This window comes from Aquila chrysaetos, chromosome 6 (assembly GCF_900496995.4).
Source record: "Aquila chrysaetos chrysaetos chromosome 6, bAquChr1.4, whole genome shotgun sequence".
NCBI lineage: Eukaryota > Metazoa > Chordata > Aves > Accipitriformes > Accipitridae > Aquila > Aquila chrysaetos.
Genome location: NC_044009.1, coordinates 51370104 through 51393340, shown reverse-complemented (window position 1 = coordinate 51393340; position 23237 = coordinate 51370104). Strand labels below are relative to the sequence as shown.

Genomic DNA, 23237 nt, shown 5'->3' with positions numbered 1-23237 from the left:
GCCAATGAGAAAAGAAGGATGGATGGAGGGAATGAGGAGGTGTGTATATTTAGACAAAACAATAGAGACAGCATGTTATAAAGCTTGTTTACACAGCATATAGAAAGGATCTATACAGGGTTTTTTAAAATAAGCGTTTCTAGAATGGGAAATAAATTAAAGTCATCACATTTAGCAAACACAGAATGAAACACGCAGAACATGAGCAGGTTATAAATCCCCAGCACTCCCCAACACCACCAGCAGACCGACCGTCTCCATAGCGATTGCGCTATGCTGATAAGGGAAATATTCCCTGTGCTGAAGCCTCCAGAGAAAGACCCGGAATGCAATCATTAGGTAACGACCTCATCTGAAAGGCAAGTAAACAGCGCAGGGAGCTGAAAGAAGGAAGCAATTTTTTGCACCCATAATCGTCAGGTATTATCTTTTAAGTAGTGATTTCACCCAGGATGTTCAAAACCAGACTTGACTGTGCACGACAAATTGTGAGCAATCATTAGATCACAGATTTGTTCTCGCTTTAGATACTTCACGTTTGCAAGAGTTACATACTATTGAACTGCGGGAGATGTCAATACGTAGGACCTGGATGACAAGCAATTTAGAAAATAAAAATTACTCAAAAGAAGCAGTATTTTACTTCTGGGGTTTATTGGGATTTCAGGCTGAAGGGTTGGTTTCTTTGGGTTGGGGAGTTGTTTGTTGGTTTGAAGTTTGGGGGTTGATTTTTTTTAATATGTGGAATAAAAAAATTAAAAGTAAGAATGGTTTGCTAAAATTATTTGTCAATGTTCCACATTAAATAAAAATTCTTTAATTTGTATGTATGCATAAAAATATTCTTCCTCCTCTACCATCCTACACTTCATCTTACAACCTACCCTGAACAGCAATTCCCTATGTTTCTAAACAGAAAATTGGCTGTTCTCAAAATAAATTTCACTTAGAAGCCACAGAAGGAGACAAGTGGTGATTCTTCTAATCAGATGATACTCCTAATCATTGTACTAAAGGACTAATTATTCTAATGTTAAACTGAATTATAAAAAAAAAAACAAACCAAGATCTAGTTACTTTACAGCATAACGGAACTGACAACAAAAAACCAACCAAACATAATGACATTTTACCTTTTTTTTTATTAGTATTACTAACATTATGTGCTGGTTTTGGCCGGAGGAGATTTTTTGGCAGGAGGAGTTCATTGCAATGTTAAACACTGTAACTTGGCCCAAACTACTATAGCAGGAACCACGTGAACCAAGGGAGGAGAAGCCTTACAAGAAGCAGTGCAAGCGCAGCAGGGACCCGACCTGAGCTGGCTTCGGTGCCCAGTAACTCCACACAACACACCACCTCTCCTGTCCCGAGTGACCGCCAGAACTGATGGAGCCCAAAGTCAGGGACTACATGAGCTCAGCGGACATTTGTGGACATTTTACAGCCATTTCACAGGGGTGGTCCATAGACGACGGGAATGGTATCTGTGTATTGTATCAAAGGATGGGCAGGGTGGTGGTGGCTAATGAAGTTGTATTGGACAGTGTGGGACCTGAGCATGACGTAACTGGTATGGAATAAGGGGTGGAGAATGTGCTGGTTTTGGCTGGGATAGAGTTAATTTTCTTCACAGTAGCTAGTATGGGGCTATGTTTTGGATTTGTGCTGAAAACAGTGTTGATAACGCAGAGATGTTTTCGTTACTGCTGAGCAGTGCTTACACAGAGCCAAGGGCTTTTCTGCTTCTCACCCCACCCCAGCAGCGAGCAGGCTGGGGGGGCACAAGGATTTGGGAGGGGACACAGCCAGGACAGCTGACCCCAACTGACCCAAGGGATATTCCAGACCATACAACCTCACACTCAGCATATAAAGCTGGAGGAAGAAGAAGGAAGGGAGTGGACGTTCAGAGTGACGGCATTTGTCTTCCCAAGAAAGCATTACGCATGATGGAGCCCTGCTTTCCTGGAGATGGCTGAACACCTGCCTGCCCATGGGAAGTGGGGAATTAATTCCTTGCTTTGCTTTGCTTGTGTGCGCAGCTTTTGCTTTCCCTATTAAACTGTCTTTATCTCAGCCCGTTAGTTTTTTCACTTTTACCCTTCTGATTCTCTTCCCCATCCCACTGGGCGGGGGGAAAGTGAGTGAGCAGCTGCGTGGTGCTTGGTTGCTGACGGGGGTTAAACCACAACACATTATTAAACATTATTGATGCCTTCCCGTATTCTCTACATCTGATATCACACTAGTTTTGGCATTTAAAATGGTACCTTCTGTAAATGGCTGCTGCTGGTTTCCCTGGTTTTTGCTTCTTCACGTTTCAGTTATTATTATGAAGCATGAGCGACAGCTCTGAATGGTGAGCTTAGAATTAGTATGACTCTTGTGATTTAAGGCAAGATTTAAACATATGTAACTTAAAAATACAAAGACAGGTACCCCTTCCCATTTTCTGGTACGTACCATTTCTCCACCTGTTCAGTTCCAGCTCTAGATGCTGGATAACATTCTTTAGACTCTTATTTTTGTCCTTCTCCTTCTCGTACTTTTTCTTCCACTCCTCCGCAGTCAGCTCCAGATTCACAGAGACCGTGTTCTTAATCGTCTTAGCTCTGCACAACGAAACCAGAAAGTGTCAGTTGCTCTGCAACTTTTATCTCAATACAACAGTAAGGATTCAGAAATTTTTCCGTAACACAAAGGCAAACTACTAAACATTTGCAATTTATTTTCTAAAGTGCAATGCCACAATTCAATTTGCCCTTAAACCCTCAGTACGGTTGCTACCTGGAAGCCTCAATAGAAAGTTTTCTGCATCAAAATCCAGCAGCCAGGGACCAGTTAGACATGGATCTGCCTCTTCAGATTCTTCCAAAGAAAGCAGCTCTGGAAACTGTTCTTGGATTAAGGATAAAACCAAGTCCTGTCATTATTGCTCTAATAGGTAAGCTGTCACCTCGCAGCTTCTCCTGGCCTGGCACCCACCGTAGAGTACCCCACACCAGTGTCCGACCACGGGCTTGCCCCATCCCTTAACAACCATCCCTTAAACTCCAACAACAAAACTCAGCCATATTTCAAGCGTCACAATGTGAAGGATATCAATGCATGGAAGCAGAGATATGGAAATTTATCCTTCTTAAAAGCCAAACAGCACTTTCAAATACATTTTTGGGGGTGGAAGGAAAGTAAGGAGGAGAATCGTGGGTCACCACCAGGTAACTGGGTTACTGCTGGGCTGAGGAAGGCTCTCAGGGGGAAGGGAGGCTGAACTCGTGCCTGGGCCACTGTAGGCAGGCTCACAAGTTACTGCCTCTCTAGGCAAAAATATCACAAAATTTAAACCTTTCTAACAACAACCACCACCACTTCATTATTGTGAAAGGGCTTAGCTCCAACTGAACCTAAACAATTGCACTAGAAAATGCAAAGCAAGCAGAAAAAGATGCATTGCACCTACTCTAGCAAATCCACATTTAAAAAGAAAACGCAAACAAATCAGTATGAATTAAGAAAGCTTCAGATCTTTGCTCTTCACTGCTCTGACACTGAGTCCCTCCAAATGACTCCAGCGTTATTAGTAAAATAGAGGCCAAGTAAAGGATAACAGACAAACCTCCCACCCGTTTGTAAAGCGTAGGCTGAAACGCCCATGCAAGAAACTACATCTGGGAATGGGCTATAGATGCTCTGGCTGACTCTCCTTTGGGGTGAGCACATGATCTTAATTATTTTCTTCACACCTCCACTTACTGATTCTAAAGCACCCTTAAGTGTGGCCAATCACTAAAAATCCTGAAAGTTTGTTTGGTCAGCAAGAAAACACTCCCATTTCTGTACCTCATACTCCAAACTGTGCTCCAGTGATTTGCGCTATGTGGCAAGCAGGAGTTTTATTACCTTAGGAATATTTAAAAATAACCCCGTAGTTCTAAAATAATGCCTAATGGTTAGCTTTTACATATTGTCTCTGCCAAAAGCACGGCTCAAGTTTCCACTCATTTAACTGTACCGGGGAAAAAAAAGCCACACCATAAAGTTTATCGACTGTGTTACCCTAATGATGGATGAAGTACTTACAGGCAACTAAAATTAAAAATAATATAAAAACACAAGAAAAAATGAGCAGAAAGAGAAGAAACCGACTCGCTACTAACAGAGAAGCACATGCACACGTTGATTAGTACAAGTGGACCCGCTAAGATGAATTTTATTCCTGACACTTATTTTAATGGTGACATAATTCTTTTTTGCTAGGAAGAAATGGAGGAACCAGTAATCACCCATGACTCATATACCTTCCCTTTAATGTTATTCAGGTCCTTATACTGTCACATCAGAAAAATGCAACATCACAACCAAAGAGCCTGTAAAAGAAACCACTTCCCGTAGACAGCAATATTCCTATCCCAAATGCTAACAAATAACACTGTGTATGTATAGTATGTGTGCTGCTCTGCAAGTCTAGTGCATCATCAGTCCTCCTACTTGTATTTCCTTTCTTACAATTAAATGCTCTCCACGAGGAACTCGTATTTCAGCCCAATTCTATAGATTTTAAGCAAACAAAGACCCCATAATAAACCCCAACCAAGCACTCTCACAAAGTATTTAGCTATCTTCCCAGTTCCTTCAGCTGACATCCTAGTCCTCTGTAAGGAACACCTTAAAAATGTTCCTCTTCCTAGAAAAGTGTTAGTCATGTCACATCACTTCAAGCTCTTCTAGCCAGGATATGCAGAATTGGTTTGAAAATTATTTTTCCCCAAACAGAAAGGCAAGTTTCACTGATTACTGAAAAGAGAAATGAAACCAAGAGAAATGGAAATGGAAATAACACAGAAACTGGATTTCCTCTAGTGCCCAAGCATACAACCTCCCTGAGATCCTGGAGCACTGTTACACGTTACAGAGCAAAAGCAAACCCCTTTTAATCCAGATTAAAAAATAAAATAATTTTTAAAACGCTACACTATCTTTTAATCCCCTTAATCTGAGCTATTATATTTTACTGCCTACATTTCTTTCTATTTAATACCATACCTGCAGACAGAGAGTTCAGCATAACAGCAAGCAGACTGAAACCTAACACAGTACCTACTCATCTTTTTAAAATTAAATGTCCCTTGCGGCTGTGTTACTGCCCTGGAGCCTTATCCAGAATGAATTAGGAGGACCTTTGGAACTGCTCTTCAGGTCTACAGAGGTGCAAGACTCACAGTCGTCTGAAATCACCTGCAGTCAGAAAATTGTACGTGGGGAGGTTTAAACTGTGAGCCATCAAAACATTTAAACTTTTACCATCAACAAAAACTGCAACTCATTATACTTCAGAGTTGTTAACAATCTTTATTTAATTACTGCATCTTAATATTTGCATTTACTCAAAATTTCCGTAACACACATTATAGCATACTGGATTTCAGTAGAAGCTTACATCTTCACTGACTTAAACTCATATTCATCATACAACGGCGAATTAAATCTACATAGCAACCCTTAACCTGATTATGTTAATGACCACTTCCTCCTTTTATAGTCCTTTTCCATAAAAACTTACTGCAGCGACCTGTGAAGTTTCCTTTGGGGAGCTTTTCCTGCATGCTGTGATTTAAGTGAGTAGCTTATAGTTCTGCAGTGAAGGAAGGAAACGCTACAGGAAGCGGAGATCAGAGGAATTCATGCTTTTTGCAGCTACCTGGCTTGCAGCATGTGGGTCCCTCCCCACCTTGGACAAATCCCAGCAGCAGATGACAAGGACAAGTCAATACTGGTTCTGGCAATGCTAGATGGAGACCGTGTTGCAGAACTGTCCTCCAGCCCTAACCTGCACTAATCCGCAACTCTCCATCAAGAGGGACTGCAACCCACCACAGCTGTTTGTCCTGCACTTTGACATACTCTCCTATGGATACACTAAAAGGATCGCCTTCCCTCATGCAAATCTAAAGAAAGCTCACGTTAAAAGATAAAAGTGGGGCAATGAATTAATACAAGATTGTCAGATTAATTTTTTATACATGATTTTACTTGCCAATATAAAGTGCTCCTTCACAGTATGGGCTTCGATGGAAAAATTATGTACGGTGGAAAACAACCCATTTTCAGACAAAGACAAATTTATTGTATTGTACAAACTATTAAATAAATTCTATTTCAAACAATCATAACTTGCTAATATTTTTCCTTTCTGCTTTACACAAATAAAACGAGTAATTTTCCAAAGTATCAGCGTTCTCCTCAATTACAACAAAAGCAGTAATTACGTAATGAGCCTGACCTATTTTCACAAACTTTCCAAATGTATTTCCTATGACTATTGCCAACTAACACATATGGAAGAGAAATTTTCTTTCTGAACACTTCCACACTTATTTCATCCTTGCTTGTTTCTGAGGACTTGTTCCTAAATTGTTAAGATCCTTCAATCATACAAAAATGTCTGTGAGCTATCATGGTAATCTATTGAAGTTGTCAATATTACACTGTGTCCACATTCTTCATTTCCCTTAAAGGTTAAAAAACATTTTTTACAACCCTACCAATAATCCCTGAGATGCCATTCAAAGAGAAGACACATCTTAAAAGCATCGAGAGCAGTCTCAGATAAAGCAAAACCAAACATTTTCCACTGAGTTAGCCAACAGAAAACTGCCCAATACCATTATCTTCCCCATAAAATTTCAAGGAACTACCATAACGCTTTGCACTTTCTGCAGGAAAAATTACCAGAGCTTCTAAGTAGTGCAGCTGCTGGCCAACATTAACATTTATTTTTCTGGTACCATAGGGAATGAAAAGACGGTTTTCTCAAGTTCTCCAGTACTATTTTTGAACAACTCCAGAAACCATAACCTCCTTATTTTAAAATGCCTACTCATCTTGCTCCCCTCAGCACAGCTGGCTCGGAACACGTGGAAGAGCCCGAGTAAGTGTCATCCAGGCTAATGCCGAGTAGGACTCACCGCTGTCCGAACATCAGGGTCGACTTTGTTTCTGCTTCGTTGAACACAGAAGGAGAACAGCATATCACGATGGTGGTTCTGCAGTTCCCACCAAGGGAATCCTGAAGTATGCGGGTCATTTTGCTGTCTCGGTATGGAACATGGGTTTTCTAATCAAAATATAAGTAAGAGACAAGAACAATTTTTTAAAAATAATGATATTGTAATGAGAGAGAACATGAGTCGACAATGACAGGTTTAATGGATTTGAAGCACACAGTCCTGAAGAGTAATTGTTTTGATTGTGCTAAGATTGGATAACCACTCAAGTGAAATCACTGAGAATTAGTTTCCTAGCTTTAGTAGAATAGCAAAAGCATCACTAGTTTGTGGTTGGAAAGCTAATATTTTCTTCTTTCTGAATTGAAACGTTAGCTTATTTTTTTACGTGCATGGCAAAGAAACAGATAAATAAAAAGCCATTCTTCAACAACACAAAACAGGATTACTTACAGTTCCTTCTGCCAAGGCAGATATCACATTGCCTAAAGCAGACAAAGACTTATTGATATTTTTAGCTTCATCAAGAACAGCGCCCTCCGCTCCGGTTTTGCTGACCTACCAAAGAGAGCAGGCAACAGTCAGGCTCAGCTACCAGCAAGCGCCTCTACAAATACAGCTACAGAGCAGATAGTGCAACAGTTAAAGATGCTCTTGGATGAAAAGCAAAGCAAGCTTATCCTCAGCATGAAGAAGAAGAATTTTATAGGCACTTCTTTGTTAGTGGAAGCCTGTAATATTTCTACCTTTCTTCCAGTGTAACAGCAAGTTGACCCTTGCTTTCTTTTTGGGAAAAGCTGGTCAGTCTGTGGTCACCTGAGGACACTTGGGGACCACTTCTGAGACCAGACTGTCAATACAGATAGGGAACACCACAGGTATATTCTCAGGGCACACTCAGTGGCACAGCATATGCCACCAAACGAGTATCTTGGCTTTGTATTTTGCTTGCATGGACCAAGAATATCAGGACAGAAAAAGGGTGATCTCACTCATCCTGAATGCAAGGTTTACGGGTCCATGAACTGGATTCCAAGATGGCCCAGTCAAGAAGCTTGGTTGCCTGGGACCAGCACTCCTTTAAACAGCAACAGTTTTATAGTCTTTTCTCTCTCTCTTTTTTTTGGGGGTGGGGAAGGGCACAGAAATGTAGGATAAAGGCATATATTTTTCTCTACATGTACTGGGTTTGTGTGGCAAGGTTTTGGTGGTGGAGGGGCTAGAGAGATGGCTTCTTTGAGAAGCTGCTGGAAGCTTCCCCTGTGTCCGACAGAGCCAATGCCAGCCGGCTCCAAGACAGACCTACCACTGGCCAAGGCTGAGCCCATCCGCAACAGTGGTGGTGCCTCTGGGAGAACAGATTTAAGAAGGGGAAAAAGTTTCTGCACAACAGAAACTGCAGCTGGAGAGAGAAGTGAGAATACATGAGAGCACCAGCCCTGCAGACCCCCAGGTCAGTGCAGAAGGAGGGGGAGGAGATGCTCCAGGCGCCGGAGCAGAGATTCCCCTGCAGCCCGTGGTGAAGACCACGGTGAGGCAGGCTGTCCCCCTGCAGCCCAGGGAGGTCCACGGTGGAGCAGATCTCCACCTGCAGCCCGGGGAGGACCCCACGCCAGAGCAGGTGGGTGCCCAAAGAAGGCTGGGACCCCCTGGGAAGCCAGCACTGGAGCAGGTTCCTGGCAGGACCTGCAGATCTGTGGAGAGGAGCCCACGCTGAAGCAGGTTTTCTGGCAGGACTTGTGACCCCGTGGAGGACCCATGCTAGAGCAGTGCGCTCCTGAAGGACTGCAGCCCGGGGAAGGGACCGACGCTGGAGCAGTTCGTGGAGGACTGTGTCCCGTGGGAGGGACCCCACGCTGGAGCAGGGGAAGAGTGACGAGTCCTGCCCCTGAGGAGGAAGGAGCGGCAGAGACAACGTGGGATGAACTGACCCCAAACCCCATTCCCCATCCCCCTGCGCTGCTGGTGGGGAGGAGGGAGAGAATTCAGGAATAAAGTTGAGCCCAGGAAGAAGGGAGAAGTGGGGGGAAGGTGTTTTAAGATTTGGTTTTATTTCTCATTATCTTACTCTGGTTTGATTGGTAATAAATTAATTTTCCCCAAGTCGATTCTATTTCGCCCGTGACAGTAATTGGTTGAGTGATCTCTCCCTGTCCTTATCTTGACCCATGAGCCTTTCATTATATTTTCTCTCCTCTGCCCAGCTGAGGAAGGGAGTGATGGAGCAGCTTTGGTCAGCACCTGGCCTCCAGCCAGGGTCAACCCACCACACTACATTAAAACTACAGTATCTGTACTTTCCTCTAAAAATGCCACATGACAAAAAAGGAAACATAACTGTATCTTTTAAGAAGACAATTTACCAAGGAAACCCTTATTTCAGGTTTTCTGTACAATGTCCAAACAAATGTAATGAACCACAAAAGTATAGTTGTCAGAGGAGAGTAGAGCCTGACTAGGCACTCATTTTCTAAACACCACTAGGATTTTTTAATTTAACATTTAGTATTATATGCAATAATAGAAATTAATACGATTAATTACTGTGGTGAATGGCTTCCACATTGTACCAATGGGTTATCAACTAGTGTGTCCCAACGAGCAACCTGAAAGCTCCACAGTCCATCAAACAAAATCATTTATTTTACTTCTCGTTTTCAGAAAGAAATGGAAATCTATAACCACAATGAAAGACATTGCTTCATCATAAGTAATTATTTTGACACGCACACCTGTCACCCAGGATCCAGCCTGAATAAAGAATTCCATAGCGTTGCAAAATGACGAGGTTTATAATTTATTTCATTTACAGTTAAACAATTTGAACACTCCAAAAGAAGTTAGAATGACAACTGGGAAACAATGACATTTTTGCACTGCAGTAGTGTTCTAGACCATTACTCGTTTGGCAAACAGATACAAGTTCTTTTCTGGTTATTATTTTTCTATATTGGAAAAGAGAAATAGTCACCACAAGCAAAAGAGTCATTCAGGGAGCTTCAAATAGACTTCAGCTGTATAACTGCATTAAATGCTGTTATTTCATTGATCTAATTTGTGAAATAATTACAGAAAACCTAGAAACAGGACATGTCTGAATATAAGCAAATTAAAATAGCTGTCTAATTTGACAAATTACATTAAAATTACATTACTTTCTTCAAATACCCATAAATAAATGTGAAGCTATATAAATGTACACTGGTTCAATCCACTTCATTATAAATGAAGCTATATTGCAGATTTGGGGGTTTTGCATTTCATACCAATAGTTCTGATCTGCTCCTGTTCCCCATCCCACATTAAAAAAAAAAAAATAAAAAAAAAAAAAATTGCCATACTAATGATAACCTAAGATAAAACTTCTGTAAAACCCATCTTAGTTTTGCACTGACACGCATCACATGATCAGTTGAGTGATCCCACTAGGATCATTCAGCAGTTTACAAAAAAGGAAAGATTACCTTCTCGCTTCCAGCCAAGTCTACCAGGTAAAGCTTTCCACTGAGTTTCTTCTCAGTTTCCACATTCTCTTGTTTAATATTAATGAGGAAGATACTGTGGCTCCTTGAGCTGTGTTCATTCATATCTGCAATCACATTTGAAAGGTTTTGTTTAAATGACTACAACCTGACTAGAAATTATTTTGCATCAGAGCTAGCCTATGGCTAACAAGTTCAAAAGTATGAGGCAGTTCACTGGAGAGCCCAGACCACTGTACTGACAGCAGTGTCTACACCAAAAACTGTAAATAAAGCTACAGAATGAGCTCCTACTTTCTCCAAGCATGACCAAATTAACCAGTTTCACGACAAATGACAGCCTTGGGAAAAAAGCTTTTTTTTTTTTTTTTTATTTTATTCTGTCTTTTTGAAAGTTTTTTATTCCACTGAAGCAATATAATTTGACCAGAAATAGTAAAAAATAACAACAAAAAAAATCATAGCATAAGAATAATAAAATAAAATTTCACAGATACTGTAAGAAATAAAGGGTCTGCCCTTTTATGCTTTGTCATGACTATAGACAACTCACACAAAAAAACCTGCTGTGATATAACATACACTATTTAGACACAGAACTACAACGAGGATGTATGTTCAGCATCCTGGACAGAGGAATAATTTTGAGCTGAGCAAGAGAATTTAAAGAGAAATAATAATAATTGCAATAAAAAGAAGTTGGGCAGGTCTCAGTGCAATTGTGTGAGGAGATCTCCCTATATTTTAGCAAAAGTTTTCATCAAAACCATATTATTTAAGTTAAAATTTTAGAGTGATTTTTATTGCTTATATTATTAAAAATCCTCCTTCACCCAGGCAGCAGGTAAAACACAGGCAGCTACAGTTTCAACTTCCACTTATTCAAGTTTGACTGTAACCATGTCATGCTTGAAGTTTCATAAAGTAGCAAAAAGAAAACATTATGAATCAGTAAACCATTTTCATCTGTTTTCTCTATTTTCTCTGTTACTTTAAAATCCACTACCACCTTTCCCCATTCACATTCACAGCAATATTTATATTTATCTGAATTCCCTTTTTCTCCTCCATCTCCAAACTCAGTTTTTTTCAATAAGAATTCCAAATTTGCTCCTCACCATTTCAGTCTAGGTAAAATTCATTCTCTGTCAACTTTTGTCAGAACTTTTCTGTATGCACCAAATGCAACAGGTAGTATCACAGCAAAAGGTGTATCTGGATATTTTTTGTTAAAGCAGAATAGCAGAAACAACGGGAGGAAACATTACTCAGAAAAAAGAGAATACATTTCTATTAGTATGAAGAGAAAGGCATGGGGAAGCTAAAGCAACACAGTATTTATCAAAGCAAGAAGGTAGAGACATGGAAGAGAAAGAAGTTGCCCACTGCATCATAAAAAATAAAATAAAATTAAAAAAACCCCAAACAAACAACAAAAAAACCACCACCCAACAAAAAAAAACCCATCCCCCAAAACCCACGCCACCACCAAGATTTGAGTTACAAGCTGAGGTCCTGCCAAGCTCACTGTTTGGATCAAAGACATCTTACAGTATAAATTGGGAAACAGGACAAAGATTCCTGCCCTGTTTATCACGCTAATGCTAGTAGGCTGCATACAACACAATGTCAACAAATTTGGCACAGGCTGAAGTGATCATTATGTTTTTTAATTCAGGAAGATTCGTTTGCTTTGCCATCACTGGAACTCAATCCAAGTCACTGCTTCACTAGGATGACTTGCAAGAGGTAAACAGGCAGAGTCTGATAACTGCTTGGCAGTCTTTGCCTGCCGTTTGACCAATGAATTGCTCCAAGTTTTTGACTTGTAGCACAAAGTAGAATGTACGTACATTATTTCAGTTACACATAATCTCAAAATATCTACACTATGTGTAACAATACATATTTTGATGTTTTATATAACAATACTATATAATGCCATATATTAAATTCAGGAGTTCTCAAAGCTGAAAGTCAATAAATGTTTCTGTATGCAGTGAAGCGGTAAAAAAAGTACAGCTCTATTAATTTGAAAGCATTACAATTTGTGCATCATTACATCGTTCACATGAACAGGAAGAATCAATACACCACTAGGAAGCTACAAACACCCACACTTTATGGCCAGAAAAGCTTCCACAGAATACTTACTTGTAACAGCTACATGACGGTTCGCTTTCCCTTCATCAATGACATCCAAAACTTCTTCAGGACTAGATACAAATCTTTCTGTACAACCCTAGAAATATGCAAGTTGAAAACAGAAAAGTTTAGGAAATGTCCTAGTACTCTAAATGCCATCAGGAAGATGTCTATGTCATTAGCACTGATGAACAAAATAATTAGAAGAACCATCAACATCCAACATGATCATTAGCGAGGCAACGGACCAAAACATGCCTTTGTATGACTTTCAGGAGGAGTCCACGGGATAACTTGAGAGACAATTTTCTTTCACAACATTAAAGACTCCATCAAATCCAAACATGCAGCAGAAAAGAGTTTCTATACGTAGACCACGTGGAATGATACGGCATATATTCCTGTTACTAATTTGGGTTAGATTCCATACCCAAATCAGTTTTTCTCTCTCAAACTGTAAGACAAGACGCATAGTCCTTGTTCTCTGCCCTAATGCAATATTACTGAAGGATTTATTTTATCAAATTTTTTTTGCCCTCTCCAGGATAAGAATAAATGGAATAATATTGTACATATATTATTAAGGCTCACATATGTTCATAACAAGTATATCACATTTAAGGCACGGCCCAGTAAGTCATAAAACAAACTCCTAACCCAACAAATCTGTTCTAAAACATTGCAAGATTACAGCATCTATGCAAAAAGATATTAAAGAACAAAATTCTTCTCAAGATGTTCTTTTTCATGGCTGACATGAAACGGAATATGAATACCTAAAATTTAACACCATACTAACAAAATGTAAATGTTTGAAGTCAGGAAAATAAAGCAAACATGATCCAAGCCCATTAATATTTCAGGAAACTGTTTAAATCCAGGGACCAATACTGCTTGAACATTCAAGACTCCGAACAAGAGTTGAACCATTTCAGCAAATGCACTGAGCTACAAATGGAAATGTGTAAATAAATGCATATGTGAGAAAGAATGAAAAACGGAGCATCAAATTTTCCTTGTACCTTAACATACGGAACTCTGTTTTTATCTTCATGTACAGCGAGGTTTGTCTTTGACACTAGAAAAAAAGATGGACATCATCAGGAATATTCCACAGGTAATAATGTGTCAACTATAGGCATGACAGACAAATACCGTGAATGTATTAAATTTGCAAATGAGAATTGTAGTCGCTTCCCACTCCTTATGAACTACAAATATTTCTGTTATATAAAACTCATTTCTTGTTCTGTCAATCTTGTACCTGTTTCTTTAAAGTTAACTTTATGGCACAAAAGCTTTTGTTTATTGCTTGGTTTAATAAAATAAACACAGACCAAGCTGGATTTTGCCAAACCAGCAAGAATTTCAAAAGAGACAGAAGAACTCACCAGAATTCAAAAAAGTGCAAATACACGTTCCTGGTTTTGTGTTACCGTTAGCATACATTTCCCTGTCTTCAGACTGATTCAAACACAGACAATTCACACTTTCATTAACACACAGCACACATATACAGAGACACAAGCTGTAAGAGAGAGAGATCACTCCCAACAGACTCTACCTAACAGAGGCAAAGCAAGGAATAGGTTGAACTGAATGTATTCCAAATTTAACAGAAAAACCTCAACAGAACAGTATATACATTTTTAAATTATTGTTTTATTTTAAGAATATACAATGCCAATGAGGCTCAGACCTGCTCTGAAGTCTGTAAAATTCTCTGTACTCACTGATTTATAATCAAGCTATGTAGCACTGCAGAAGTAGCTGCGCAAAAGTCAGAGATCAGATAACTTAAATTGCAAAATTCTCTTTCACAAACCCTGTCATACAGCTTAAATTTAAATCACTCTCAAAGAACATAACTCTTTCCCCTTAAGCGTTGATTCAAAGCACTATACCAAGCCAAAAAACACTTAAGAAATGCACAACTTACCACATGAGAAATGCAGAACTTACCATCAAGTAGGTCCCTTATTTTGTCCAAATATATCTCAAAGTAGGAAACCTAATTAAATAATCATAAACATTACCGATTTAAACTTTGGCAATTGAAAAGTCTCTGTACCTATATTTCCATATCTGTCAAAATAAAAAGCACCAAACAAAAAATGAAACCCACCCCCCACATAGTTTGACTTGCATCTTTCATGTGAACATACTTGTATTTTGAATGATTTACAAGTCATTGATCTTTCTCCATTTATCAAAGATTCATCAGGAAAGTATACAAAAAAACTTCAGACAACTCTCATCATCTTTTTTTTTTTTTTTTACACAGGTAAAATTGGCAAAAATATTGAACAGAATCAAACCAATTCAACTATTATCATATCAGTACAGCTGCATCATGAGGAGGGTCATTTGACAACTGTAAGAGGTATATTGATATTCACCAGCACAAAAGCAGATAGCACCTTCAGTGGTTTAACATACAAGTTACATAAGCCTAAGCAATACAGATTAAATTAAACTTTTAAATGAAGCATATGTAGAAGTTCTGTCTTGAATCAAGTCCCAAAGAAGAAACTGAAAGTGAACTTTTCTGTAACAGAGACAATTGTCCTCAGAAAAAAACCAAAAATAATTAAGGAGAGGGAGAATGAATGAATGACTCTCTTAATAAAAGCGTATTTGACTCACAGAAGCAAACAGAAATGTGTTAGGGGCATAGTGCCTAACCGTACCCTAAATAAATTTTATCCAGGGATTATTTAGCTAGAATACTAGATGGCTAAATTCTAGGTATCCATAAACTCTAGCTATTTAGTAAAGCATCATTTTCTCTCATGTGAAAAATAAATTATGTCTGGGTTTTTTTATACTGATAAGTTGATCTTCCTATGTGACCACTGCTATTAAATACAGACATATTTTGCTTTTGTGCATTTACTTCACCTGTATCCCCTTTAAAGCCATCCTCTGGACCAGCTCATTTCAAGAGACTTAACTCACATGCTTTATATTATCCTATTAACACACTGCTGAGGACCAACACACAGAGGAGATACCAAGTTCCCCTCCCTGTTCTAAATGGGTCTCTATTAAAGAGGGAGAGAGAAAAAAAGATATTAATTTTCAGCATTGGCTCAGTTATTAAAAGAGTGTGACAGTTTGGTTAAATTCTTGCTCCCAATGACAGAACATGCATTTCTCTCAATGACAGCTCCTTGTATAATCACTCACTCATTCATTGCTATTTAGGCAGCTTTTCTGTTAAGATATTCATAAATGTCAACTACAATAGGAAACCACTGAAACAATTCAGTGCTGGCAGAACGTGATTTATGAAGTGATAATCTTCTGCCGGGACAGGAATTTACCACGTCTTGTACAATGGGGTCCCCATCTGTTGGTATCCAAGTGCTATTACGTAGAATAGCAGTAGCCACAGGACAGCTTTACAGATGACGAAAAGAAATCAGTGTCACTTCTATAGAAGCCATTTCTATGAAAATTCAGGGGCCTCTCTTCTTAAGCAGCTCAATATTTTACAATCTAAGGTCTATTAAAATATTTAGATGGTTTATTTGTACTTCGTAAGGCTGCTTCTTCTGACTGTACTTCATGAGCACCCCCACAAACAGGCACTGCTAAGAAGGTTCTCAGTACAAAACGACCTAGTCCTTCCAGAAGATCAGCAGCTCATTCAGAGGTACTCTGCTAGATTGTTAGAATATATATACACACATATATACCCCCAGAAGTGCTTCAAGGGCTTTAATGCAAGCAGCACTAAAAAGTCACTCATCTCTAACTTGTAGGCATGGGAGGGACAGAGGAGGAGGAGAGCTCCATTCTCAGAGAGCATCACCTGGTCACAGTAGTAGAAGGGACAGTGCTTTCACATTCTACCTGTGCTCAGCTACTTAACTTTACTGAAGCCATCTAGTTATATTTTGTGTGTTTTGGGGGAGGGATGACACAGAGGAGTACTCATTTTTCCTGCAATCTACTGGGTAATTTTACTGATGTCTGCTTGGAAGCAAGCTGTAGCCTGACCCCAACTCTGCCAGATGGACCAATGCCCCCCCATGGCTGGCAGCTCCCCCGGAGACCAGATGAACGGTAGGAATTAAAGGTCACTCAAAAAATTTGAGAGATCATATGGTTGGTATCAAGCTAGGGACATGGAAAAACATAGTAGCTGTTCAAATCGAGACTTAGACCACCATTTTAAGGAACCCAGACATAAGCTTTTGAGCTAAAAATTACTTCTAAATATCCTTCCGTAATTGCCCAAAGCCATCTTTCCTCCATTTCAAACCCACATATTAAGGAGGACTGTTTACATCCTTGAGATAGGAACAACACATCAGTATTCTCACAAACGTCATGCAGATCAACGGTATTTATGGCCATAACTAGTGGAGCTGAGGCACAGTCTTTGCAGAAGCTGCAGTGAAATAAGTGTTTTCTTACAGTGTTGGCTAGCCTATCAACTCTGGTGAGAGACAAGGCAATCAACAGACTAGCAAACCTGAGCTGAAAACATGCTCAAGAAAAACTTCTGTCAAAGGCTAGTAACTGTATTAGATTACTCCTAGTAAATACCCTCAGTAATGTAATGGGGTTTTGAGCTATAAAAGGCAGAAAGGAAAAATTCTGCAGCACAGTGTTATAGCATGAATGCAGATTTCCCATCCAGCTCAACTTTCTTCCATCCGACCCGTTACGTAACATGTCATTCCGCATTTACCTTTATATGAAACTCCAGGTTTTCATCCATGGAATAGATGTGATCAAAGATGTCATGTGCAATTCTCGGAATGATTCCCATGAGCTGAGGGTCGTGCAGCTTCCCCTGCGGACACAGAACCAAACCGTTAACTTGGAAAGCCTTGCTCAGGTACAAGAGAGGAGCGAGCCTTGTCCGAACACACCTTCCTCCAGCGGGCCCCTATGAACGTGTCTGCTGCTCTGGGGGGCATTTGCTTGATATAAGTGCACAGAAAAGGTGGCAGAACGACTCGAAGCGTTAGCACTCCTCACCCGATGGAGCACCTATTTCTTTTGTCAGCTCCTGCAATTTGCCAAGCGTGCTGTCCTGCCGCTATTTACACTGTCACTCTCTGACCAAAGAGAGATGAATAAACACGAAGGTACAAATTACAGCCCGGTTCTCCCAGTTAAACCAGATATTTGGAAACATGTCAGAAACAAGAAGTATTAAAGCATTTTGTTTCTCTTTCACCACTATGCTAGAAAGCTAAAGGGAAATCTGGGTTGCGGGGATTTGGGGATTAGAGTAATATATTCTGATTTGAGCTTGCTCGGCCTATTGCCAGAGAACCGTGCCTTACAAACACTACTGTTCTCCATGTCAATTTGCACAACTACCTTCCTCTATTCTTTCAAGAACTGAATATTAACTAAAAACAACAATTTCCCTGGCTGCGTGGCTCCTTTTGGTTGCATTGCTCTTTTTCAAAAAGCCATACACGTACAGGAAAGCTAACACCACTTGAAAACTGAATAGAAATATAAACTCGAAATAAAAACCTTTTCTGGCTATAGCATATACTGTTTTGTTATTTCCAAATGTTTTATGAAACTGCTTAAATAAGCAATAACAAGTCAGTAGTCGTAAGACTCCACCAGAACACAGCATCTAGAAACTCTAATATATGTTTTGAATATATCTTTGTCTAAGTAATACTGCCCATATCAGCACAACAAAGCATCTTACTCCAAATAGTGGTAGGGATTTTTTTTTTTTTTTTTTTTTAAATATAGTGGGTAACCATACAATTCCAAATCATGGGAAGTCAGATTTGATCCGTAATTGCTAAAGATTATTAAACACCAAATTTTTTTTAGCAAAACAGAAAGAAAATCATACACATGTACATGTGCTTTTCAATATTATGCATGTTTGTGAATGACTAGTGGGTCACATTGACCTGTTTTCCAAGTTCCTCAGCCTTTATTAGTATACTCGAATATGGTCTTCCTAGACATCACTTCCCTTATGCTAAAGCTGGTGTAAATGACAGTCAAATTCTAAGCATCAACCTAGCATGAAGGAAATTTAACACAAAGAACTGACATAATCTCTCCCTCTATCTCAAAGCCTGTATTTAAAGCAGTTACTAGGTTTCTGCCCTCAAAATACATACACATCTTGGAGAAAAAAGGGGAGGGAATATAGATAAATCAGTTACATTGCTGACTGCCTTCCCTATAAAGCAGCACTCAGCTGTATCTAAACTGTGAATATTTTATTTATATTATACAAATATTTATATTATACAAATAATATTACCTTCTGCAGCAGAAGCAGTTAAGTGCTATACCATGTCCAACATCCTATTAAGCTTCTCAAAAACTAAAAAGTCCTTGTCATATGATATACCATTTTATTTCAGACTATGAGAATGAAAAAGAGTGTGATTAAATAAGCTAAATCCCTGATGGAGGGGAAAACTTGTATGCACAAACACACACTTAAAACAAACCCCAACACTTTGTTTTACCTTGCCAGCACAGCCCTCAGTTCCATCACACAGCGCTGTTATTGAACAGACTGCAATACACTTTTCACACTATCCATCCCATCTCCCTGAAGAAGTCGTTGAAAAGTTCACTGAAACCAACTGAATACCCTGTATTACTGCACGGAGTTTTCCCAAAGAGGGGAAAGGAGTTTCTCCTAAACTAGGATAAACAGAGAGTTGCTGATATTTCTTCACTGCGCACAAATCCAACCAAAGGTATGTCTACACTATAAAGTACTGCAAAATGCAGCAAAAGCAGCTACAGAACCAGAAATGCTGGAGCTTTGCAGTGCCCCCTTTTCTACAGTAGCTTTGATCAAGCTGGGTTGTTGGCTCAGCCAAAGGATGGTTTGAATTCAAAGTCGTGTTGCAGAGATTTCTGTCTGCACAGAGGTGCATCAGCTTTGGAATCACTGCACCAGGTAAACATATCCCCTAACCATTGGGGGAAGTGGCAGCTTATAAAAGTATTTAATTAAACATGCTCCCAACCCCAACAAGCCCTGTAATAATTATGCTTTCCTTTATATAGCTTTCTCTAGCTCAGAAGAGAAATCAATCTGTAAAACATGATTGAATGTGCATGTAACTCAACCACCGCATGTACAACTTCTTGGGCTCAGGCCTTCGCACTACTTAAGTCAGTAGAAATTTTGGTCAAGCAAGATCACATTCAACGAATGCAATAAAGAAAGAGTTAAGATCTTTAAAATGCTGTAACACCAGCAGTCTGTGATGCATTGAAAAATACTCATTTTTCCTCTATTATAAATGGATTTTTATTAAAACAAGAGATGATTGAAGCAGGTCCCACTATAATTTATGGAGACCATAAACTGGAAGGGAAGAGAATGGTAAAGGTAGGCTATTCACTGCAAAGCTGGAAGAAGAAAAAAACCCCACTCTCATGGATTTAGCTGTAACCTCAGAAAGAGTTTGCAGAAATGTGCTGCTGCTGCCATGCTGACATTGCAGTTAGTAAACTCCCCCAAAACACCCGGACAGAGAGTTCGCTGCTCATTAAAGCCTCTCATTTTAATAAGAACATTAATTTCCACATTTAAACACAGCAGGCAGGCAGTGGCTAGTGAAGTGTAACATTTGAGACAGTGCTGTTTTATTTCAGCATGTTGGCATAATGACTACAATCTATAGGGACCTAGTATTGAAAACTGCTGTAAGGTCAAAGCCCATCAATACAATCTTATGGGCAAAAATATGTAATTCTTAAGAAGGTATCTATCCTGCTATACAGGTTGGCAAATGTTTTATCTAGCACAGGAGGAAGACCTATGTATGTCAGAAAGTCTGTCCTGGCTGTATTATACTACCGTGTCCTGTTTAAGCTTAACATTAATACTATGAAGCATTTCACATTTCACAGAAAATCCTCCGTAACAGCTTTACCAAGAGGATTTACTATTTCTTCAACTTCAGACTATTTTTTTCTTCCACAACATGCTTTAGCAACTTTACAAGAGGATGTTAGGTTAAAAGGGGGATTAAAACTGAATATAGACTTGATTCCACTTTAAAATGACAGCTTTTTCTTTATGAAAGAAGTAAACCAGCCATTTTTCTACAGTCATTTTCTTTATCACAGCTTGTAATTCTCAATATAAACTGGCTTTAAGAGATCTTTCCCCATGCCATGTGGAAGCACCAGCTCAAGCCCTGCAGACATTTTGATTTAATTACATTCAGAGCTGGTGGATTACTCAGCCATTGTGCCATCTGTGAGGGCTGAGCTAGTGATTTCCCCCATCCTTGCAAGGACAGACTTAATTAGACATGAGGCATCAGTTATTGCATCCTCCAGGAAAGGAGCAACTGTGGCAATCAAACAGCAATTTCACCAGGGCCTGCTGGCTCGAGAGAATATTGCTTTCCTTCTCCTTTAACCTTCAGGTTAGGTAGGTCACCTGCGTTAGTCATGTAGCAAAACCATCTGATGTTGTTAAACAAATGAAAGCTCATTTTTTCCTTTCATTTAGCAAAACTTTGCTGTAGACCTCCTGTTTAAAGTTCACAGTTGAACTGAAATGCTCCAGGAGGCATACACCCAGCTTGTACAGCGTTGTGATGGAACAATCCTAGGCGAGGATTAAATGCTTGAACGATCCTCCTTTTTTTAGCAAGAGACTAAAATATCTAACTGTCTTCTAACTGAACAGTTAAAAAAAAAAACCCACAGGAAAAAAACTACACTGTCACATTTCATGTAGCAGAAATATGAACAGACTTAGGACTTCAGCCACTGGAATTTGGTATAATTTGGTATTCTTCTCCTCCAAAGCAACAATTCTCAAATTCGTGCATCTGTGCTGCAGCATGCGAGACTGGTATTCCCAGAAGGGGAGTGCAAATGAGAAAACCAATAACCAAGGCATGAATTTTCATAATCCTGCATGCAAGGGAACTCTACAGACTCTTATTAGTGTTTTCATTTGTGGATTAACAAATCTCACTCAAATCCTTTAAAATATATACATACCTAAATTTTTACAACAAATATGGAGAAACTATACTCGATATTTTTCATTCACCATTTGTTAGTTTACCTAGATATCTGTAGACATCTCTTGGAAAACCTCCACATTGAAAGAAATACCACAGCTTAAAAGGCAGTAGAAGCTAAACATACCCAGATCTCTTTTTATATGTCACTCACAGCTGAGTGCTCCAGATAGCTGCCTTGTTCAGGTAATTGGTACACATAATTCTACTGCTGCTACCAAACTGATTTAATTTTGCCACTGTACCTCCATAGTATGTGTTTTTCCTGATGATGTCTGTCCATAGGCAAAGATTGTGCCATTGTAGCCTTCAAGAACATCTGCAAGAAGAAAAACAATTAAAACTCATATTGACATCTTAAAGCCGGATCATCAGCATCTCGTAAGTCTTCTACAATGTTGAAGCTCAATTAGAAAATAGTTTGTGCAATAATGAATGGGAAAAATACGACATAACTAGCTACCTTTAGGCCAAAAAAAAAAAATTCATAATAAAATCTAAATTAGAGAATTACAGAATTATTGACAACCCTCTTACTTTCCTGGGGAAAAAAAAAAGTCTCTCTGGACACTAGATATTATCCAATATACCTGTGTAACATGAGAAAGACAAAACTTAATTGCCTGCATTTTAAACCATCACGCACCATAGAGAAAATTAAACAAGCTCATACTGAATACTTCTACTACTGTAACACCCTCAACAGTTCACGTCCTCATTAATTTCCAAGCTTGTCTGCAAAGCAGGAGAGCAAAGCAAGAAGAAAGTCAGATGAACAGGAATTTGCTTTATTGAAAATATACTTCTCTCAAGGCAGAATGAATAATTTTATATTGCATTAAGATATAAAAATATCCACTTTTAACTTTGTAGCGGTTAATGTCTACAGCAGCTTTCAGAAGTCCAGGAGGGTTGTAAACCAGCTGGTTCTCAGGCACGGTCCCACTTCCATTCGTTGCCGTTGAAAGGATTACTGGGTTGGACTCGCTCCAGGCAAGTGAATTTAAAGTCTTAAGTAGGGCTTCCTATTTATGCAGCTTTCATGTAAAAAGGAGTAACACTTATTATAGTTGCTGATAAAGAAGGAAGGAAACCTTCAATCTAAAACCCAGTGGCGATAACCCTGTTGCTGCTCCCATCAGGCTCCTCTCAAAGACCCCCCAGAGCCCCCGGGGGCAGCGAGAAGGATGCTGGCCAGGGTGCTCTGCTTCGGGACGCCCACCTTCCCATCGCACTAGGTACCGGAGCTCTGCTACGGGCCTCCGGGGCAGAACCACCAGACGGAGATAGAGCAGCAAAGCCAGGGGGGAGCCAACAGTGCAAAAATAAAAGCAAAAGGAAAGCTCGACTCTTGCAGCCTGTAGAGGGGACCGAGAACAGGCACCATCTGGCAAGGCACAAAGTTTCCTGTCCACGGCCACTTCTGAACGCATCTCCTCCTTTTAGAGTTGGCCTTCTCTGCTTCTGAAATATTTGTTACATTTCCCACCCTCTGTATCTACACTAATAGAGGCTACCAGGAGAAAAAAGTGTATATATATATATATATGTGTGTGTGTGTGTGTATATTTATAGTCAATATATAC

The 23237-nt window shown here is 39.5% G+C and overlaps 1 protein-coding gene across 3 annotated transcripts in view; it reads right to left on the bottom strand.

Annotated features, from left to right (window-relative positions):
* KIF5C (kinesin family member 5C) overlaps window positions 1-23237 on the bottom strand; it is a 90693-nt gene that overhangs the window by 35035 nt on the left and 32421 nt on the right. For 2 of the 3 annotated variants that reach the window (XM_030018425.2, XM_030018424.2), the window contains exons 3-11: window positions 21897-21970; window positions 17337-17441; window positions 14597-14645; window positions 13657-13712; window positions 12644-12731; window positions 10472-10596; window positions 7461-7565; window positions 6969-7117; window positions 2467-2615 (exon numbers count right to left, since the gene is read on the bottom strand). In XM_030018425.2, the coding sequence (XP_029874285.1) occupies window positions 2467-2615; window positions 6969-7117; window positions 7461-7565; window positions 10472-10596; window positions 12644-12731; window positions 13657-13712; window positions 14597-14645; window positions 17337-17441; window positions 21897-21970 (900 nt within the window). Of the gene's footprint in view, window positions 1-2466; window positions 2616-6968; window positions 7118-7460; window positions 7566-10471; window positions 10597-12643; window positions 12732-13656; window positions 13713-14596; window positions 14646-17336; window positions 17442-17520; window positions 17726-21896; window positions 21971-23237 lie in introns of those variants that run through there. The other variant, XM_030018426.2, reaches the window with a different exon arrangement.